At 49.8% G+C, this 17,944-nt stretch overlaps 1 protein-coding gene across 1 annotated transcript in view; it reads right to left on the bottom strand.

The window, feature by feature from the left end:
* The window catches only part of PSMD7 (proteasome 26S subunit, non-ATPase 7), a 627,368-nt gene extending 611,080 nt beyond the window's left edge, over positions 1–16,288 (bottom strand). The window contains exon 1 of the mRNA XM_075326021.1: positions 16,155–16,288. Coding sequence (XP_075182136.1) covers positions 16,155–16,228 — 74 coding nt within the window. The 5' untranslated portion in view covers positions 16,229–16,288. The remainder of the gene's footprint in view (positions 1–16,154) is intronic.
* Positions 16,289–17,944: the final 1,656 nt, after the last annotated feature.

The following is a 17,944-nucleotide window of genomic DNA, read 5'->3' on the forward strand; positions in this document are numbered from 1 at the left end:
TATATAATAAATTGGGGACAGGAGTGCAATGCAGAATGTGCTAAATATTTTACTAAATAATAACATTTAGTATAATGCTTATATTTAAGTGAAAAATGTATTGTAGTACAATGTGAACATCAGACATTTAATTGTTTTTATGATACAATAATCAAGATATTTGGATAGAACATAAAATATATTTATTGGAATACAACTTTAGAACACAAAAAACTGTAATAAATTGTAAATATGTAATACACTATGTAATATACAGTAGATTACATATATATCTTGTGTGTGTGTATATACACTGTATATACATATATATATATATACAGTGTATATACACACACAAGATATATATGTAATCTACTGTATATTACATAGTGTATTACATATTTACAATTTATTACAGTTTTTTGTGTTCTAAAGTTGTATTCCAATAAATATATTTTATGTTCTATCCAAATATCTTGATTATTGTATCATAAAAATTATTAAATGTCTGATGTTCACATACACATATTCATGTACTACAATAAATTTTTCACCTAACTATAAGCAATATATGTAGGAGTCGGAGTCGGAGCCGGAGTCGGAGTCGGAGCCGGAGTCGGAGTCGGTGCAAGAGAATTTGAGGAGTCGGAGTCGGAGTCGGAGTCGAATGTTTGGCTTACCGACTCCACAGCCCTGGTCTTGAGCCCATATACAAAGGGGCGCACACATCTCCCAAAAAGACATCTCTCTAAGATATCACATCCCTTTCTAATCAGTGGGGACCAAACTTTGATTAAGCATAACATCTACTTCATTGTTTCTATTCATCATATTAAATAGTTTTTTTTTTCCATAAGTTTCTGGACCCTTATCTCAAAGACACAGGAGGAGTTTAGCTTTCATGAGAACACAAGTACAGACCAAAAGTTTGGACACACCTTCTCATTCAAAGAGTTTTCTTTATTTTCAGGACTCTGAAAATTGTAGATTCACATTGAAGGCATCAAAGAAGGGAATTTTGTTTACTTACCGTAAATTCCTTTTCTTCTAGCTCCTATTGGGAGACCCAGACAATTGGGTGTATAGCTTCTGCCTCCGGAGGCCACACAAAGTATTACACTTTAAAAAGTGTAACCCCTCCCCTCTGCCTATACACCCTCCCGTGCATCACAGGCTCCTCAGTTTTGGTGCAAAAGCAGGAAGAAGGAAAGTTATAAATTGGTCTAAGGTAAATTCAATCCGAAGGATGTTCAGAGAACTGAAACCATGAACCAAAAGAACAATTCAACATGAACAACATGTGTACACAAAGAACAACAGCCCGAAGGGAACAGGGGCGGGTGCTGGGTCTCCCAATAGGAGCTAGAAGAAAAGGAATTTACGGTAAGTAAACAAAATTCCCTTCTTCTTTGTCGCTCCATTGGGAGACCCAGACAATTGGGACGTCCAAAAGCAGTCCCTGGGTGGGTAAAAGAATACCCCAATAAAAAGAGCCGACAACGGCTCCCTCTTACAGGTGGGCAACCGCCGCCTGAAGGACTCGCCTACCTAGACTGGCATCTGCCGAAGCATAGGTATGCACCTGATAGTGTTTCGTGAAAGTGTGCAGGCTCGACCAGGTAGCCGCCTGACACACCTGCTGAGCCGTAGCCTGGTGCCGCAATGCCCAGGATGCACCCACGGCTCTGGTAGAATGGGCTTTCAGCCCTGCAGGAATCGGAAGCCCAGAAGAACGGTAGGCTTCAAGAATCGGTTCCTTGATCCACCGAGCCAAGGTTGACTTGGAAGCCTGCGACCCCTTACGCTGGCCAGCGACAAGGACAAAGAGCGCATCAGAACGGCGCAGGGGCGCCGTGCGAGAAATGTAGAGCCGGAGTGCTCTCACTAGATCTAACAAATCCTTTTCACATTGGTGAACTGGATGAGGACAAAAAGAAGGTAAGGAGATATCCTGATTGAGATGAAAAGGGGATACCACCTTAGGGAGAAATTCCGGGACCGGACGCAGAACCACCTTATCCTGGTGAAAAACCAGGAAGGGGGCTTTGCATGACAGCGCTGCCAACTCCGACACTCTACGGAGCGATGTGACTGCCACTAGAAAGACCACCTTCTGCGAAAGACGTGAAAGGGAGACATCCCGCAGTGGCTCGAAAGGTGGTTTCTGAAGAGCCTTTAGCACCCTGTTAAGATCCCATGGTTCCAGCGGCCTCTTGTAAGGTGGGACTATGTGGCAAACTCCCTGCAGGAACGTGCGGACTTGCGGAAGCCTGGCTAGACGCTTTTGAAAAAATACGGATAGCGCCGATACTTGTCCCTTGAGAGAGCCGAGAGACAAACCCTTGTCCATTCCGGACTGAAGGAAAGAAAGAAAAGTGGGTAAGGCAAACGGCCAGGGGGTAAAACCCTGATCATAGCACCAGGATAAGAAGATCCTCCAAGTCCTATGATAGATCTTGGCGGACGTTGGTTTCCTGGCCTGTCTCATAGTGGCAATGACATCTTGAGATAAGCCTGAAGACGCTAGGATCCAGGACTCAATGGCCACACAGTCAGGTTGAGGGCCGCAGAATTCAGATGGAAAAATGGCCCTTGAGACAGCAAGTCTGGCCGGTCTCGGAGTGCCCACGGTTGACCCACCGTGAGGTGCCACAGATCCGGGTACCACGACCTCCTCGGCCAGTCTGGAGCGACGAGGATGGCGAGGCGGCAGTCGGACTTGATCTTGCGTAACACTCTGGGCAGCATTGCCAGAGGAGGAAATACATAAGGCAGTCGAAACTGCGACCAATCCTGAACTAATGCGTCCGCCGCCAGAGCTCTGTGATCTTGAGACCGTGCCATGAATGCCGGGACTTTGTTGTTGTGCCGAGACGCCATGAGGTCGACGTCCGGCGTCCCCCAGCGGCAACAGATCTCTTGAAACATGTCCGGGTGAAGAGACCATTCCCCTGCGTCCATGCCCTGGCGACTGAGAAAGTCTGCTTCCCAGTTTTCTACGCCCGGGATGTGAACTGCGGAGATGGTGGAGGCTGTGGCCTCCGCCCACAGCAGAATCCGCCGAACTTCTTGGAAGGCTTGACGGCTGCGCGTGCCGCCCTGGTGGTTGATGTACGCGACCGCCGTGGCGTTGTCCGACTGTATGCGGATCTGCCTGCCCTCCAGCCACCGATGGAACGCCTTTAGGGCTAGGTACACTGTCCTTATCTCCAGAACATTGATCTGAAGGGAGGACTCTGTCGGAGTCCAGGTTCCCTGAGCCCTGTGGTGGAGAAAAACCGCTCCCCACCCTGACAGACTCGCGTCCGTCGTGACCACAGCCCAGGATGGGGGCAGGAAGGATTTTCCCTTCGACAGAGAAGTGGGAAGAATCCACCACTGAAGAAAGGTTTTGGCTGCCAGAGAAAGGGAGACGTTCCTGTCTAGGGACATCGACCTCCTGTCCCATTTGCGGAGAATGTCCCATTGGAGTGGACGCAGATGAAACTGCGCAAAGGGGACTGCCTCCATCGCTGCCACCATCTTCCCCAGGAAGTGCATGAGGCGCCTCAAGGGGTGTGACTGGGCCCGAAGGAGAGAGTGCACCCCAGCTTGCAGCGAACGCTGTTTGTCCAGCGGAAGCTTGACTATCGCTGAGAGAGTATGAAACTCCATCCCGAGGTAAGTCAGTGATTGGGCCGGAGTCAATTTTGACTTTGGGAAATTGATGATCCACCCGAACCTCTGGAGAGTCTCCAGAGCAACGGCCAGGCTGTGTTGACATGCCACCCGGGAGGGTGCCTTGACCAGGAGATCGTCTAAGTAAGGGATCACGGAGTGGCCCTGAGAGTGCAGGACTGCCACAACGGATGCCATGACCTTGGTGAAGACCCGTGGGGCTGTCGCCAAGCCGAAAGGCAGTGCCACAAACTGAAGGTGTTCGTCCCCAATGGCGACACGCAGGAAGCGTTGATGCTCTGGTGCGATCGGCACATGGAGATAGGCATCCCTGATGTCGATTGATGCTAGGAAGTCTCCTTGGGACATCGAAGCGATGACAGAGCGGAGGGATTCCATGCGAAACCGTCTGGTTCTCACATGTCTGTTGAGCAATTTGAGGTCCAAAACGGGACGGAATGATCCGTCCTTTTTTGGCACCACGAACAGGTTGGAGTAAAAACCGTGACCACGTTCCTGAAGGGGAACGGGGATCACAACTCCTTCTGTCTTCAGAGTGTCCACCGCCTGAGCAAGTGCATCGGCTCGCTCGGGGGGCAGAGATGTTCTGAAGAAACGAGTCGGAGGACGAGAGCAGAACTCTATCCTGTAACCGTGAGACAGAATGTCTCTCACCCATCGGTCTTGGACATGTGGCCACCAGGCGTCGCCAAAGCGGGAGAGCCTGCCACCGACCGAGGATGCGGTTTGTGGAGGCCGAAAGTCATGAGGAGGCCGCCTTGGAGACGGTGCCTCCGGCGGTCTTTGGAGGACGTGACTTAGACCGCCACGCAGAAGAGTTCCTCTGGCTCTTCTGTGGCCTGTTGGACGAGGATGATTGGGATCTGGCTGAGGGCCGAAAGGATCGAAACCTCGCCTGAATTTTCCGTTGCTGAGGTCTTTTTGGCTTGGATTGGGGTAAGGACGAGTCCTTTCCCTTAGATTGCTTAATAATTTCATCCAATTGCTCGCCAAACAATCGGTCGCCAGAAAAAGGCAAACCGGTCAAGAACTTCTTGGAAGCAGAGTCTGCCTTCCATTCGCGTAGCCACATGGCACTGCGGACTGCCACCGAATTGGCGGATGCTACCGCTGTACGGCTAGCAGAGTCCAGGACGGCGTTCATGGCGTAGGATGAAAATACCGACGCCTGAGAAGTCAAAGACGCTACTTGCGGAGCAGAGGTACGTGTGACCGCATTAATCTCAGACAGACAAGCTGAGATAGCTTGGAGTGCCCACACGGCTGCAAAGGCCGGGGCAAAAGACGCGTCTGTGGCTTCAAAGATGGATTTCATTAGGAGCTCTATCTGCCTGTCAGTGGCATCTTTGAGCGATGAACCGTCAGCCACTGCTACTACGGATCTAGCCGCCAGTCTAGAGACTGGAGGATCCACCTTGGGACATTGAGCCCAACCCTTGACTACATCAGAGGGGAAGGGGTAACGTGTGTCATTAAGGCGTTTAGTAAAGCGCTTGTCTGGAAATGCTCTGTGCTTCTGGACAGCATCTCTGAAGTTAGAGTGATCGAAAAAAGCACTCCGTGTACGTTTGGGAAACCTAAACTGGTGTTTCTCCTGATGTGAAGCCGACTCCTCTACAGGTGGAGTTGGGGGAGATAGATCTAGCACCTGGTTGATTGACGCTATAAGGTCATTTACTATGGCGTCCCCTTCAGGTGTATCAAGATTGAGAGCAACGTCAGGGTCAGAGCCCTGGGCTGCGACCTCTGCCTCATCCTCCAGAGAGTCCTCAAGCTGAGACCCCGAACAGCGTGATGAAGTCGGGGGAAGATTCCCAGCGAGCCCGCTTAGCCGGTCTGGGACTGCGGTCCGTGCCGGAGTCCTCCACGTGATACCTAGGGGCCACCCCAGGAGCATGCTGCGGCGCAGACCGAGATGGGCCTGGGGGCGATGACCCCGCAGTGCCCGGGGCCTGTGTAAGGGTCGGTCTGGACTGTAAGGCTTCTAGTATCTTAGCAGACCATTTGTCCATAGACTGAGCCATGGATTGTGAAAGTGACTCAGAGTTTCTCAGCTAAAACTGCAAACTCTGTCCCTGCCGCCTGGACAGGGGAGGCCGGCGGTTCTACCTGGGCCGAGGGTCCCACCAGAGCCCGAGGCTCCGGCTGAGCGAGTGCCACAGGGCCCGAGCATTGCTCACAGTGAGGATAGGTGGAACCTGCAGGTAGCATAGCCGCACAAGAGGTACAGGTTGCAAAATAACCCTGTGTCTTGGCACCCTTGCTCCTTGTGACCGACATGCTGTTCTCTCCTAGGAGAGTAATCACTGAGGGTATATAGCCAAAGGCTAAACACTGCGGCCGAACCTAGAAAATGTATACAAATATAATAAATATTATATATATATAAATATATATATATATATATATATTATATATATATATATATATATATATATATATATATATATATATATATATATATATATATATATATATATATATATATACATACATACATATACATACACATACAGTTCGGCACCCTAGGGGGACCAGCACCGGGTGACCGGTGTGGCTTACCGACCGCCCAGAGCGGTGTGTGTCCACCAGATTCCCTGCCTTAGGTCTCCCAGAGCTGCAGCCAGAAGTCCTCCACCGGCAGAATGTGTTTAAAACATGGCTGCCGGCGTTCTAAGGGGGGGAGGGAGCCGTGGGCGTGATCAATAAAGTGCGGGAATCTGGTGCCCCAGAGTGATGAGTGAGGGGGGAGGAGGACACTTAAGTATGCTCCAGCCCTCACAGTCGACGTCAGGCCGACCGTCCCGCCCTTACCCCTGACTGGCAGGCCCGGGGGCGGGAGTTTAATGCACTAGGCCGCAAAAGCCGGGGACTAAATTTAATACCGCGGCCGGCAAGCAGGCGCGGTCGGCGCGGTAGTCCCGGTCGTCACACAAAAACAGCAGCCGATGCAGCGTCTGAGACCAAGTGCTCCATGCACCGTCCCCAAGGGGACACAGAGTACCTTTATGATGCAGGGCCTGTCCCTGATGATACTCAGTCTCCTGTCCGTCAGAATCCCACAGGGGCTGCGGAGGGAGCCCGGTCCCAGTGCCTGGATGACCGGTTAGGATCCCACTTCTCCCAGAGCCTCTAAGGGATGGGGAAGGAAAACGGCATGTGGCTCCAGCCTCTGTACCCGCAATGGGTACCTCAACCTTAACAGCACCGCCGACTTAGTGGGGTGAGAAGGGAGCATGCCGGGGGCCCTGTGGGGGCCCTCTTTTCTTCCATCCGATACAATCAGCAGCTGCTGCTGACTAAAATGGGAGCTTGAGTGAATGTGTGCCTCCTTCAACACAAAGCATAAAAACTGAGGAGCCCGTGATGCACGGGAGGGTGTATAGGCAGAGGGGAGGGGTTACACTTTTTAAAGTGTAATACTTTGTGTGGCCTCCGGAGGCAGAAGCTATACACCCAATTGTCTGGGTCTCCCAATGGAGCGACAAAGAAACTATGAATTATCACATGTGGAATGAAATACTTAAAGTGTGAAACAACTGAAAATATGTCTTAGGCTATGTGCGCACTAGAGCAAAATACCCGCGGATTTACCCGCGGATTTGCCGCGGAAATTTCTTGAGAAATGTCTGCAATCTTTGTGCAGACATTTCCCATGAAATTCTATGAGAAAAAAAAAAAAGCTGTGCGCACTGGTGCGGATTTTTCTCAAGAAAGTTTCGTTGCGGAAATTTCTCGAGAAACTTTCTTGAGAAAATGAAAATGTCCATTAAATCCGCAGGTATCCCGCGGATTTCTGCAGTACAGCCTGCAAAAATCCGCAGGGAACCACCCGCAGGAAAATCGCGGCAAATTCGCGGCAAATCCACATGCGGTTTTGCCGCGGATTTTTTCCGGAGTTCAGCAAATCTTCACTCCCAGAAGTTTCTCGAGAAGATTTTCTCGAGAAACTTCACATCTCTAGTGCGCACATAGCCTTATATTCTAGGTTCTTCACAGTAGCCATCTTTTGCTTTGATTACTGCTTTGCACACTCTTGGCATTCTCTTGATGAGCTTCAAGAGGTAGTCACCGGAAATGGTTTTCCAACAGTCTTGAAGGAGTTCCCAGAGATGTTTAGCACTTGTTGGCCCTTTTGCCTTCACTCAGCGGTCCAGCTCACCCCGAACCATCTCGATTGGGTTCAGGTCTGGTGACTGGAGGCCAGGTCATCTGGCATAGCACCCCTTCACTCTCCTTCTTAGTCAAATAGCCCTTACACAGCCTGGAGGGGTGTTTGGGGTCAATGTCCTGTTGAAAAATAAATGATGGTCCAACTAAACGTAAACCGGATGGAATAGCATGCCGCTGCAAGATGCTGTGGTAGCCATGCTGGGTCTGTATGCCTTCAATTTTGAATAAATCCCCAACAGTGTCACCAGCAAAGCACCCCCCACACCATCACACCTCCTCCACCATGCTTCACGGTGGGCACCAGCCATGTAGAGTCCATCCGTTCACCTTTTCTACAAAGACACGGTGGTTGGATCCAAAGATCTCAAATTTGGACTCATCAAACCAAAGCACAGATTTCCACTGGTCTAATGTCCATTCTTTGTGTTCTTTAGCCCAAACAAGTCTCTTCTGCTTGTTGCCTGTCCTTAGCAGTGGTTTCCTAGCAGCTATTTTACCATGAAGGCTGCTGCACAAAGTCTCCTCTTAACAGTTGTTCTAGAGATGAGAATGTGTGTCCAAACTTTTGGTCTGTACTGTATAGTCGTTCTCTACTGTCCACTATTGAAAAGAAGGGAATTTTGTTTACTTACCGTAAATTCCTTTTCTTCTAGCTCCAATTGGGAGACCCAGACAGTGGGTGTATAGCTACTGCCTCTGGAGGCCGCACAAAGAACTACACTTAAAAGTGTAAGGCCCCTCCCCTTCTGGCTATACACCCTCCCGTAGGAGTACGGATTCCTCAGTTTTAGTACCAAAGCAAGAAGGAGGAAAGCCAATAACAGTTTCAAAAACAAATTCAATCCGATAACACGATCGGAGAACTTAAGAAACAACATGAACAACATGTGCACCCGAAAAACGAAACCCTAAGAACAAATAGGGCGGGTGCTGGGTCTCCCAATTGGAGCTAGAAGAAAAGGAATTTACGGTAAGTAAACAAAATTCCCTTCTTCTTTTTCGCTCCTAATTGGGAGACCCAGACAGTGGGACGTCCAAAAGCAGTCCCTGGGTGGGTAAAAAGATACCACATGAACGGGCTGTCAGACAGCCCTTTCCTACAGGTGGGCCACCGCCGCCTGAAGGACCTGTCTACCTAGGCTGGCATCTGCCGAAGCGTAGGTATGCACTTGATAGTGTTTGGTAAACGTGTGCAGACTCGACCAGGTAGCCGCCTGGCACACCTGCTGAGCCGTAGCCTGATGCCGCAATGCCCAGGACGCACCCACGGCTCTGGTAGAATGGGCCTTCAGTCCAGATGGAATCGGAAGCCCAGCAGAACGGTATGTGTGAAGAATTGGTTCCTTGATCCACCGCGCCAGGGTGGATTTGGAAGCTTGCGATCCCTTATGCTGACCAGCGACTAGGACAAAGAGCGCATCAGAACGGCGTAGAGACGCCGTGCGAGAAATGTAAATCCTGAGTGCTCTCACCAGGTCCAACAGATGTAAACCTTTTTCAAATTGGTGAACTGGATGCGGACACAAAGATGGCAAAGTGATATCCTGATTGAGATGAAAGGAAGAAACCACCTTGGGAGAAAACTCTGGAATTGGACGCAGTACTACCTTGTCTTGGTGAAACACCAGGAAGGGAGATTTGCAAGATAACGCCGCTAGCTCGGACACTCTTAGAAGAGACGTGATCGCCACAAGAAAAACTACTTTTTGTGAAAGCCGAGAAAGGGAAACCTCTTTCAAAGGCTCGAAAGGCGGCTTCTGGAGAGCAATGAGAACCTTGTTTAGATCCCAGGGTTCCAATGGCCGTCTGTAAGGAGGAACGATATGACAAACTCCTTGGAGAAACGTGCGTACTTTAGAAAGCCGTGCCAAGCGCTTCTGAAAGAATACGGATAGCGCGGAGACTTGACCCTTAAGAGAGCTAAGGGACAAACCTTTTTCCAACCCAGACTGCAGGAAGGAAAGAAAAATTGGCAATGCAAATGGCCAGGGAGAAAACCCCTGAGCCAAGCACCAAGCTAAGAATATCTTCCACGTCCTGTAATAGATCTTAGCTGAGGATGGTTTTCTAGCCTGTCTCATTGTGGCAACAACTTCATGAGATAAACCTGAGGCCGCTAGGATCCAGGACTCAATGGCCACACAGTCAGGTTCAGGGCCGCAGAATTCAGATGGAAAAACGGCCCTTGAGACAGCAAATCTGGACGGTCTGGTAGTGCCCACGGTTGGCCTACCGTGAGATGCCACAGATCCGGGTACCACGACCTTCTTGGCCAGTCTGGAGCGACGAGAATGGCTCGATGGCAGTCGGACCTGATTTTCCGGAGAACTCTGGGTAACAATGCTAGAGGTGGAAACACATAGGGGAGTCGGAATTGCGACCAATCCTGAACCAAGGCGTCTGCCGCCAGCGCTCGGTGATCGTGAGACCGTGCCATGAAAACTGGGACCTTGTTGTTGTGCCGTGACGCCATCAGATCGACGTCCGGCGTCCCCCAGCGGCAACAGATCTGCTGAAACACGTCCGGGTGAAGGGACCATTCTCCTGCGTCCATGCCCTGGCGACTGAGAAAGTCTGCTTCCCAGTTTTCCACGCCTGGGATGTGAACTGCGGATATGGTGGACGCTTTGCTTTCCACCCACGTCAAAATCCGCCGGACTTCCTGAAAGGCTTGGCGACTGCGTGTTCCCCCTTGGTGGTTGATGTACGCCACCGCCGTGGAATTGTCCGACTGAATCCGAATCTGCTTGCCTTCCAGCCATTGTTGGAAGGCTCGCAGAGCAAGATAGACTGCTCTGATTTCCAGAACATTGATCTGCAGGGTGGACTCTTCCTGAGTCCACGTCCCCTGAGCCCTGTGGTGGAGAAACACCGCTCCCCACCCTGATAGGCTCGCATCCGTCGTGACCACTGCCCAGGATGGGGGTAGGACGACTTTCCCTGTGACAATGAGGTGGGGAGAAGCCACCAACGCAGAGAGTCCTTGGCAGTCTGAGAGAGGGAGACAGTCCTGTCGAGGGACGTCGATTTCCCATCCCATTGTCGTAGAATGTCCCATTGTAGAGGGCGCAGATGAAACTGCGCGAACGGGACCGCCTCCATTGCTGCTACCATCTTTCCTAGGAAATGCATGAGGCGCCTCAGTGAGTGCGACTGGCTCTGAAGGAGAGATTGCACTCCTGTCCGTAGCGAACACTGCTTGTCCAGTGGAAGCTTCACTATCGCTGAGAGAGTATGAAACTCCATGCCAAGATAAGTCAGAGATTGGGTCGGGGTTAGATGAGACTTTGGAAAGTTGATAATCCACCCGAAACTCTGGAGAGTGTCTAGTGCCACCTTCAGACTGTGTTGGCATGCCTCTTGAGAGGGTGCCTTTATAAGCAGGTCGTCTAGATACGGGATGACCGAGTGACCTTGCGAGTGCAGAACAGCTACTACTGCTGCCATGACCTTGGTGAAGACCCGGGGGGCTGTTGCCAGACCGAAAGGTAACGCTACGAACTGCAGGTGTTCGTCGTGTATGACGAAGCGCAGGAAACGCTGATGCTCTGGCGCAATCGGCACGTGGAGATACGCATCTTTGATATCTATTGATGCTAGAAAATCTCCTTGAGACATTGAGGCTATGACGGAGCGTAGGGATTCCATCCGGAACCTCCTGACTTTTACGTGTCTGTTGAGCAACTTTAGATCCAGGACGGGTCGATACGATCCGTCCTTTTTTGGGACCACAAACAGATTGGAGTAAAAACCGTGACCTTGTTCCTGAAGAGGGACGGAGGTCACCACTCCTTCCGCTTTTAGAGCGGCCACCGCCTGCAACAGAGCATCGGCTCGGTCTGGTGGTGGAGAAGTTCTGAAGAAACGAGTTGGCGGACGAGAACTGAACTCTATCCTGTACCCGTGAGACAGAATATCCCTCACCCAACGGTCTTTGACGCGTGACAGCCAAATGTCGCCAAAGTGGGAAAGCCTCCCACCGACCGAGGGTGTGGGAATCGGAGACTGCAAGTCAGGAGGACGCCGTCTTGGCAACGGTTCCTCCGGCTGTCCTTTTTGGGCGTGACTGAGACCTCCAAGAATCTGAGCGTCTCTGGTCTTTTTGAGTCTTTTTTGACGAGGCGAATTGGGACCTGCCCGGTCCTCGAAAGGACCGATAACCAGACTGACCCTTCCTCTGTTGGGGTTTGTTTTGTCTGTGTTGCGGTAAGGATGAGTCCTTACCCTTGGAGTGTTTGATGATTTCATCCAAACGCTCTCCAAACAATCGGTCACGAGAAAAAGGCAAATTGGTTAAGCACTTCTTGGAATGAGAATCTGCCTTCCAATGTCTCAACCACAGGGCCCTACGCAAAACAACGGAGTTGGCTGACGCCACTGCCGTGCGGCTTGTAGCGTCAAGAACAGCATTAATCGCGTACGACGCGAATGCCGCCATTTGCGAGGTCAATGGTGCTACCTGCGGGGCAAATGCACGTGTGACTGAGTCGACTTGCACAAGCCCGGCTGAGATAGCTTGGAGTGCCCATACGGCAGCAAAAGATGGCGCTAACGACGCTCCAATCGCTTCATAGATGGATTTCAGCCAGAGCTCCATCTGCCTGTCAGTGGCATCTTTAAGTGCCGCTCCATCTTCAACTGCAACCAAGGATCTAGCTGCAAGCCTGGAAATTGGAGGATCCACTTTTGGACACTGGGTCCAACCCTTGACCACCTCAGGGGGAAAAGGATAGCGTGTATCTTTAAGCCGTTTAGAAAAACGCCTTTCCGGATAAGCGTGGGGTTTCTGGATTGCGTCTCTAAAGTCAGCGTGGTCCAGAAAAGTGCTTAATGTACGCTTAGGATATCTGAAATGGATTCTCTCGTGCTGCGAAGCTGACTCCTCTACAAGAGGAGCTGGTGGGGAAATATTTAACATCTTATTGATGGACGCTATAAGATCATTAACTATGGCGTCACCATCTGGTGTATCTAGATTGAGAGCGGTCCCAGGATCAGAATCCTGATCAGTTACGTCCGCCTCATCTCCCATAGATTCATCTCGCTGGGATCCTGACCATTGAGATGAATGTGAAGGCCCGTCATAGCGAGCCCGCTTAGGTTGCCTGGGGCCATCGTCCGAGTCAGAGTCTTCACCCTGAGATGTATGTGCCCGTCCCGGAGCTTGGAGGTAATTCAGCTGAGGGGGGACCAGGGGGCAATGATTGCACAGTGTCCGTGGCCTGAAGTACAGGCCTAGCTCGCAATGTGTCAAGAATTTGTGACATAGTGAGAGACATTCTGTCAGCAAAAGCTGTAAACTCAGTTCCTGTCACCTGGACAGCATTCACAGGTGGTACACCCTGGGTCACGTCCAGCAGAGGTCCCGACTGTGCAAGTGCCGCAGGGGCCGAGCACTGCACACAATGGGGGTCAGTGGAGCCTGCCGGTAGAAAAGTCCCACATGCGGTACAGGAAGCATATAATGTCTGTGCCTTGGCACCCTTGCGTTTTGTGGACGACATGCTGTTGGCTCTCTGCAATGTGAGAGAGTCTATAGCCAAAGGGCGACCAGCGCTATGCAATACAAAGTATTTGTAGAAACAAAATACTAAGAATACTACTGGCACAAGAGGGGGTGAGCCCTGAGGGCTGCTTACCGCCCGCTGAATAGCGGGTAAGAGGCGCAGAATTCCTTGTCTGGGTCTCCCCGGCTCCCCTCTGCAGCTCAGCGTGTCAGCAGGAATGGCTGCCGGCGTCTGTGGAGAGGGGCGGTCCGTGGGAGTTCCCAAACAAAAGTGCGGGAAACAGTGTCCCCTCTGTGCCTATTGTGAGGGCTGGAGTATGTAAAAACGACTCCAGCCCTCAGCGCTGATGCACTGACCAGCGTCCCGCCCCTCTCCTGACTGGCAGGTCTGGGGGCGGGAACGAACGGAACCAGGCCGCAAAAGCCGGGGACTCGAGTTATCAGCGCGGCCGCCGTAAAAGCGCGGCCCGCGCTGAAGTCCCCGGCGCACCACAAGTGCCAGCCGCGCCGCAGTCCCAGCGGCCGGCGCGACCGTTTCCCAAAAGTGTGCCTGCTTCAGCGAAGCTGAATGAGGCCATGGCACAAGCGCCGCAGCGCTGATGTCCCCGGCGCACTACAACACCCAGCACGCTGCGGTGTGAGCGCCAAATGCACGGGGACACAGAGTACCTTGAGGAAGCAGGGCCATGTCCCTGATGTACTCCGCTCCATCCAGCATCTTCTCCAGGGGCTGTAGATGGAGCACGGTCTCAGTGCCTGGAGACCAGTAAATCCCACTTCACCCAGAGCCCTGTAAAAAGGGATGGGGAAGGAATCAGCATGTGGGCTCCAGCCGCCGTACCCGCAATGGGTACCTCAACCTTACAAACACCTCCGACATACAGTGGGGTGAGAAGGGAGCATGCTGGGAGCCCTGTATGGGCCCTCTTTTCTTCCATCCGACATAGTCAGCAGCTGCTGCTGACTAAAAACAATGGAGCTATGCGTGCGTGTCTGACCTCCTTCGCACAAAGCTAAAACTGAGGAATCCGTACTCCTACGGGGGGGTGTATAGCCAGAAGGGGAGGGGCCTTACACTTTTAAGTGTAGTTCTTTGTGCGGCCTCCAGAGGCAGTAGCTATACACCCACTGTCTGGGTCTCCCAATTAGGAGCGAAAAAGAAACCCTTTCTTAATTGCACCACATAGAAGAAAAAAAAAAAAGGATATGATTACGGATCCATTCTCAGACTCCAGTGTACAAGAAAACGGATCCGTTCTCCATAGACTCCAGTGTACAAGAAAACAGATCCGTTCTCCATAGACTCCCGTGTACAAGAAAACAGATCCGTTCTCCATAGACTCCCGTGTACAAGAAAACAGATCCGTTCTCCATAGACTCCCGTGTACAAGAAAACGGATCTGTTCTCCGTAGACTCCCGTGTACAAGAAAACGGATCCGTTCTCCGTAGACTCCCGTGTACAAGAAAACGGATCCGTTCTCCGTAGACTCCCGTGTACAAGAAAACGGATCCATTCTCCGTAGACTCCCGTGTACAAGAAAACGGATCCGTTCTCCGTAGACTCCCGTGTACAAGAAAACGGATCCGTTCTCCATAGACTCCCGTATACAAGAAAACGGATCCGTTCTCCATAGACTCCAGTGTACAAGAAAACGGATCCATTCTCCATAGGCTCCCGTGTACAAGAAAACGGATCCATTCTCCATAGACTCCCGTGTACAAGAAAACGGATCCGTTCTCCATAGACTCCCTTGTACAAGAAAACGAATCTGTTCTCTATAGACACTCGTGTACAAAAAAACGGATCCGTTCTCCATAGACTCCCGTATACAAGAAAACGGATCCATTCTCCATAGACTCCAGTGTACAAGAAAACGGATCCGTTCTCCATAGACTCCAGTGTACAAGAAAACGGATCCATTCTCCATAGACTCCCGTGTACAAGAAAACGGATCCATTCTCCATAGACTCCAGTGCACAAGAAAACGGATCCGTTCTCCATAGACTCCCTTGTACAAGAAAACGGATCTGTTCTCTATAGACACTCGTGTACAAAAAAAACGGATCCGTTCTCCATAGACTTCAGTGTACAAGAAAACGGATCCGTTCTCCATAGACTCCAGTGTACAAGAAAACGGATCCGTTCTCCATAGACTCCAGTGTACAAGAAAACGGATCCGTTCTCCACAGACTCCAGTGTACAAGAAAACGGATCCGGTCTCCATAGACTCCAGTGTACAAGAAAACGGATCCGGTCTCCATAGACTCCAGTGTACAAGAAAACGGATCCGTTCTCCATAGACTCCCGTGTACAAGAAAACGGATCCGTTCTCCATAGACGGAGCTGTGCGATATCTAGCTTGCATCAAATAAGGGGTTAAAAGGACAGGACAAAAGAGTGGATGGCTGTCCCCCGCTCCATACATACTGTATATATGTCATTAACCCATTGCTGGCAGTGTTGTATACATGATGTTTTGCCACCAAGGGGTTAACTGGCCAGCAGTCACCTTTGTTATGACCACAGCTGATAGTACTGCTCCATAGGAGTCACCAATCCCAGGAGAGAGGCGCTTTGCGGCTGTACAGCTGGTGTGGAACTACAAGTACCAGCATGCCCTGCTTTCTCCCAGGTCCTGTGCTTGCTGTGTCACCTGTAATACAATCCTCCATGCCCAGCTGTGCACACGGTAAGGCAGGGAGCTGACAGGTAAAGTGCCCTGTCACCGCGGCTGCAGGCCTAGCTCCCTGTGCACACGCCGGGTCACTTGCCGGCCGGTGACTCAGCGGATTTCCGGTACACCGTGCGGGACTCACCTATTGAAATGATCCACCACACTGAGCAGCACCAGCGGGTGCACCACGACCTTATCTACCGCCAGCTCCGGCATCTTCCCGGCTACAATGACTCTCACACACCGGCCGGAAACACAACTGACGCTGCCTCCCAACTACTTCCGGAGACACCGCTCCCAGGATGCAGCGCGCGCCGGAAGCGCTCAGACGTCCTGCGGCGGCCGCCATGTTTGTGCAGGCACCTTGGTAATTTGTCAGGTTTACACTGAAATATTCATGATATATCTGTAATAATTACTGCAGAATTAATTCTATTCACAATTTTATCTGTTTTTTGGTTAAAAGTCAGATTTACTAAAGTGAAATGGTGAAAAAAAAAAACCAAACCAACCCTGCCATTGTTTTTTTTTGTCTTTACGGCATTTATTGTGCTTTACTGTAATGTGACGCGATTATTCAGATTAATCTGATTATGGCGATACCAAACTTGTATAGTTTTTTATTATTTTAGTGAATTAAATCACTTTTCAACTTTGTAAAACAAACTATTGCTTTGTGTCGCCGTTTGCCAGGAGCCATAACTTGTTTATTCTTCCGTTGATGGAGATGCTTGTGTTTTTCATGCTGAGTTGTGGCTTTTACCATTGTAGGGGGCATTTGTTATTTTCGAGCGCTTTTTGTTGTATTTTCCGTTGAAAAACATGTCAGGTGGGGTCCGAGCGCTGCCCCCCACCTGTTATCACCTATACTGTGAGGAGGTCATGAATCCTAAACGTAGGACAGACCCTTAAACAGCAGACCCATCTTAATCCCACCCAAACCCATTCATGAATGCCCCCACACTGAGCAAGAACCCCCGGTCTCAACTCAGGGTGTTTGAAGTCCGACCCCTTTTGGATCCCAGTCGGTCCCAGATTTGTAAGGATTATTTTTGAAAATGATCCTGACCCTGCAAATTCAGGACCGAAGCCAACTATGGATCCCAGGTGTGTCTGCCTCACAGGGCGATGTATGATGTTCTAGATATAGTACCCAGGGTAATGCTGGTGGGTTCTCCCAGCCCATGTGCCCGAGTGCTGTCAGGACAGCGTGGACAGGACACTTTTCTTTCTTCATTGTTTTTAGATAGGGGAAAAAAGCCAAACAGCATCTAATATCTATCTAATCAATCCTTTTATCTTTCTTAACTTCTTTATTTTTCATTCTTTTTTCTCTCTCTTCCTCCCATTCTCCTTCTATCTTTTTTTCTTGCATATTTTCTATTGTTCTCATTTTTAATTTTTAATCTATATTTCTATCATTCTTTCTTTCATTCTTCCTTTCCCTCTTTCTTTCCTTCCCTCTTTCTTTTTTCCTTTCTTTCTTTTTCTTTTTCTTTCTTTCCCTCTTTCTTTTAACTCTTTCTATCTCCATTTCTTTCTTCTTTTCTCTCTTTTCCTTCCTTCCAATTTCATTCTCTCTTTTTTCTTTCATCGTTATCTATCGTTCGCAGCTTTCTTTCATCTATATCGTTTTAATATTCATTTCTTTCTCTTTATCTCTCCTCTTTTCTCTCGTCCTTTCTCCTTAAATCTTTTTTCTTTCATCTATATATATTGCTCTCATTTTTTCTTTCTTTCTTTCTTTCTTTCTTTCTTTCTTTCTTTCTTTCTTTCTTTCTTTCTTTCTCTCTCATTTCCTCTCCTCTTTTCTCTCCCATCCTTCCATTTTCCTTCTCTATTTTTTATCTTTATCTATCATTCTCATCTTTCTTTCTTTCATCGATATCATTTTAATATTCCTTTTTCTCTTTGTATCTTCCTCTCTCTTTT

This window comes from Anomaloglossus baeobatrachus, chromosome 10, assembly GCF_048569485.1.
Source record: "Anomaloglossus baeobatrachus isolate aAnoBae1 chromosome 10, aAnoBae1.hap1, whole genome shotgun sequence".
NCBI classification, from domain to species: domain Eukaryota; kingdom Metazoa; phylum Chordata; class Amphibia; order Anura; family Aromobatidae; genus Anomaloglossus; species Anomaloglossus baeobatrachus.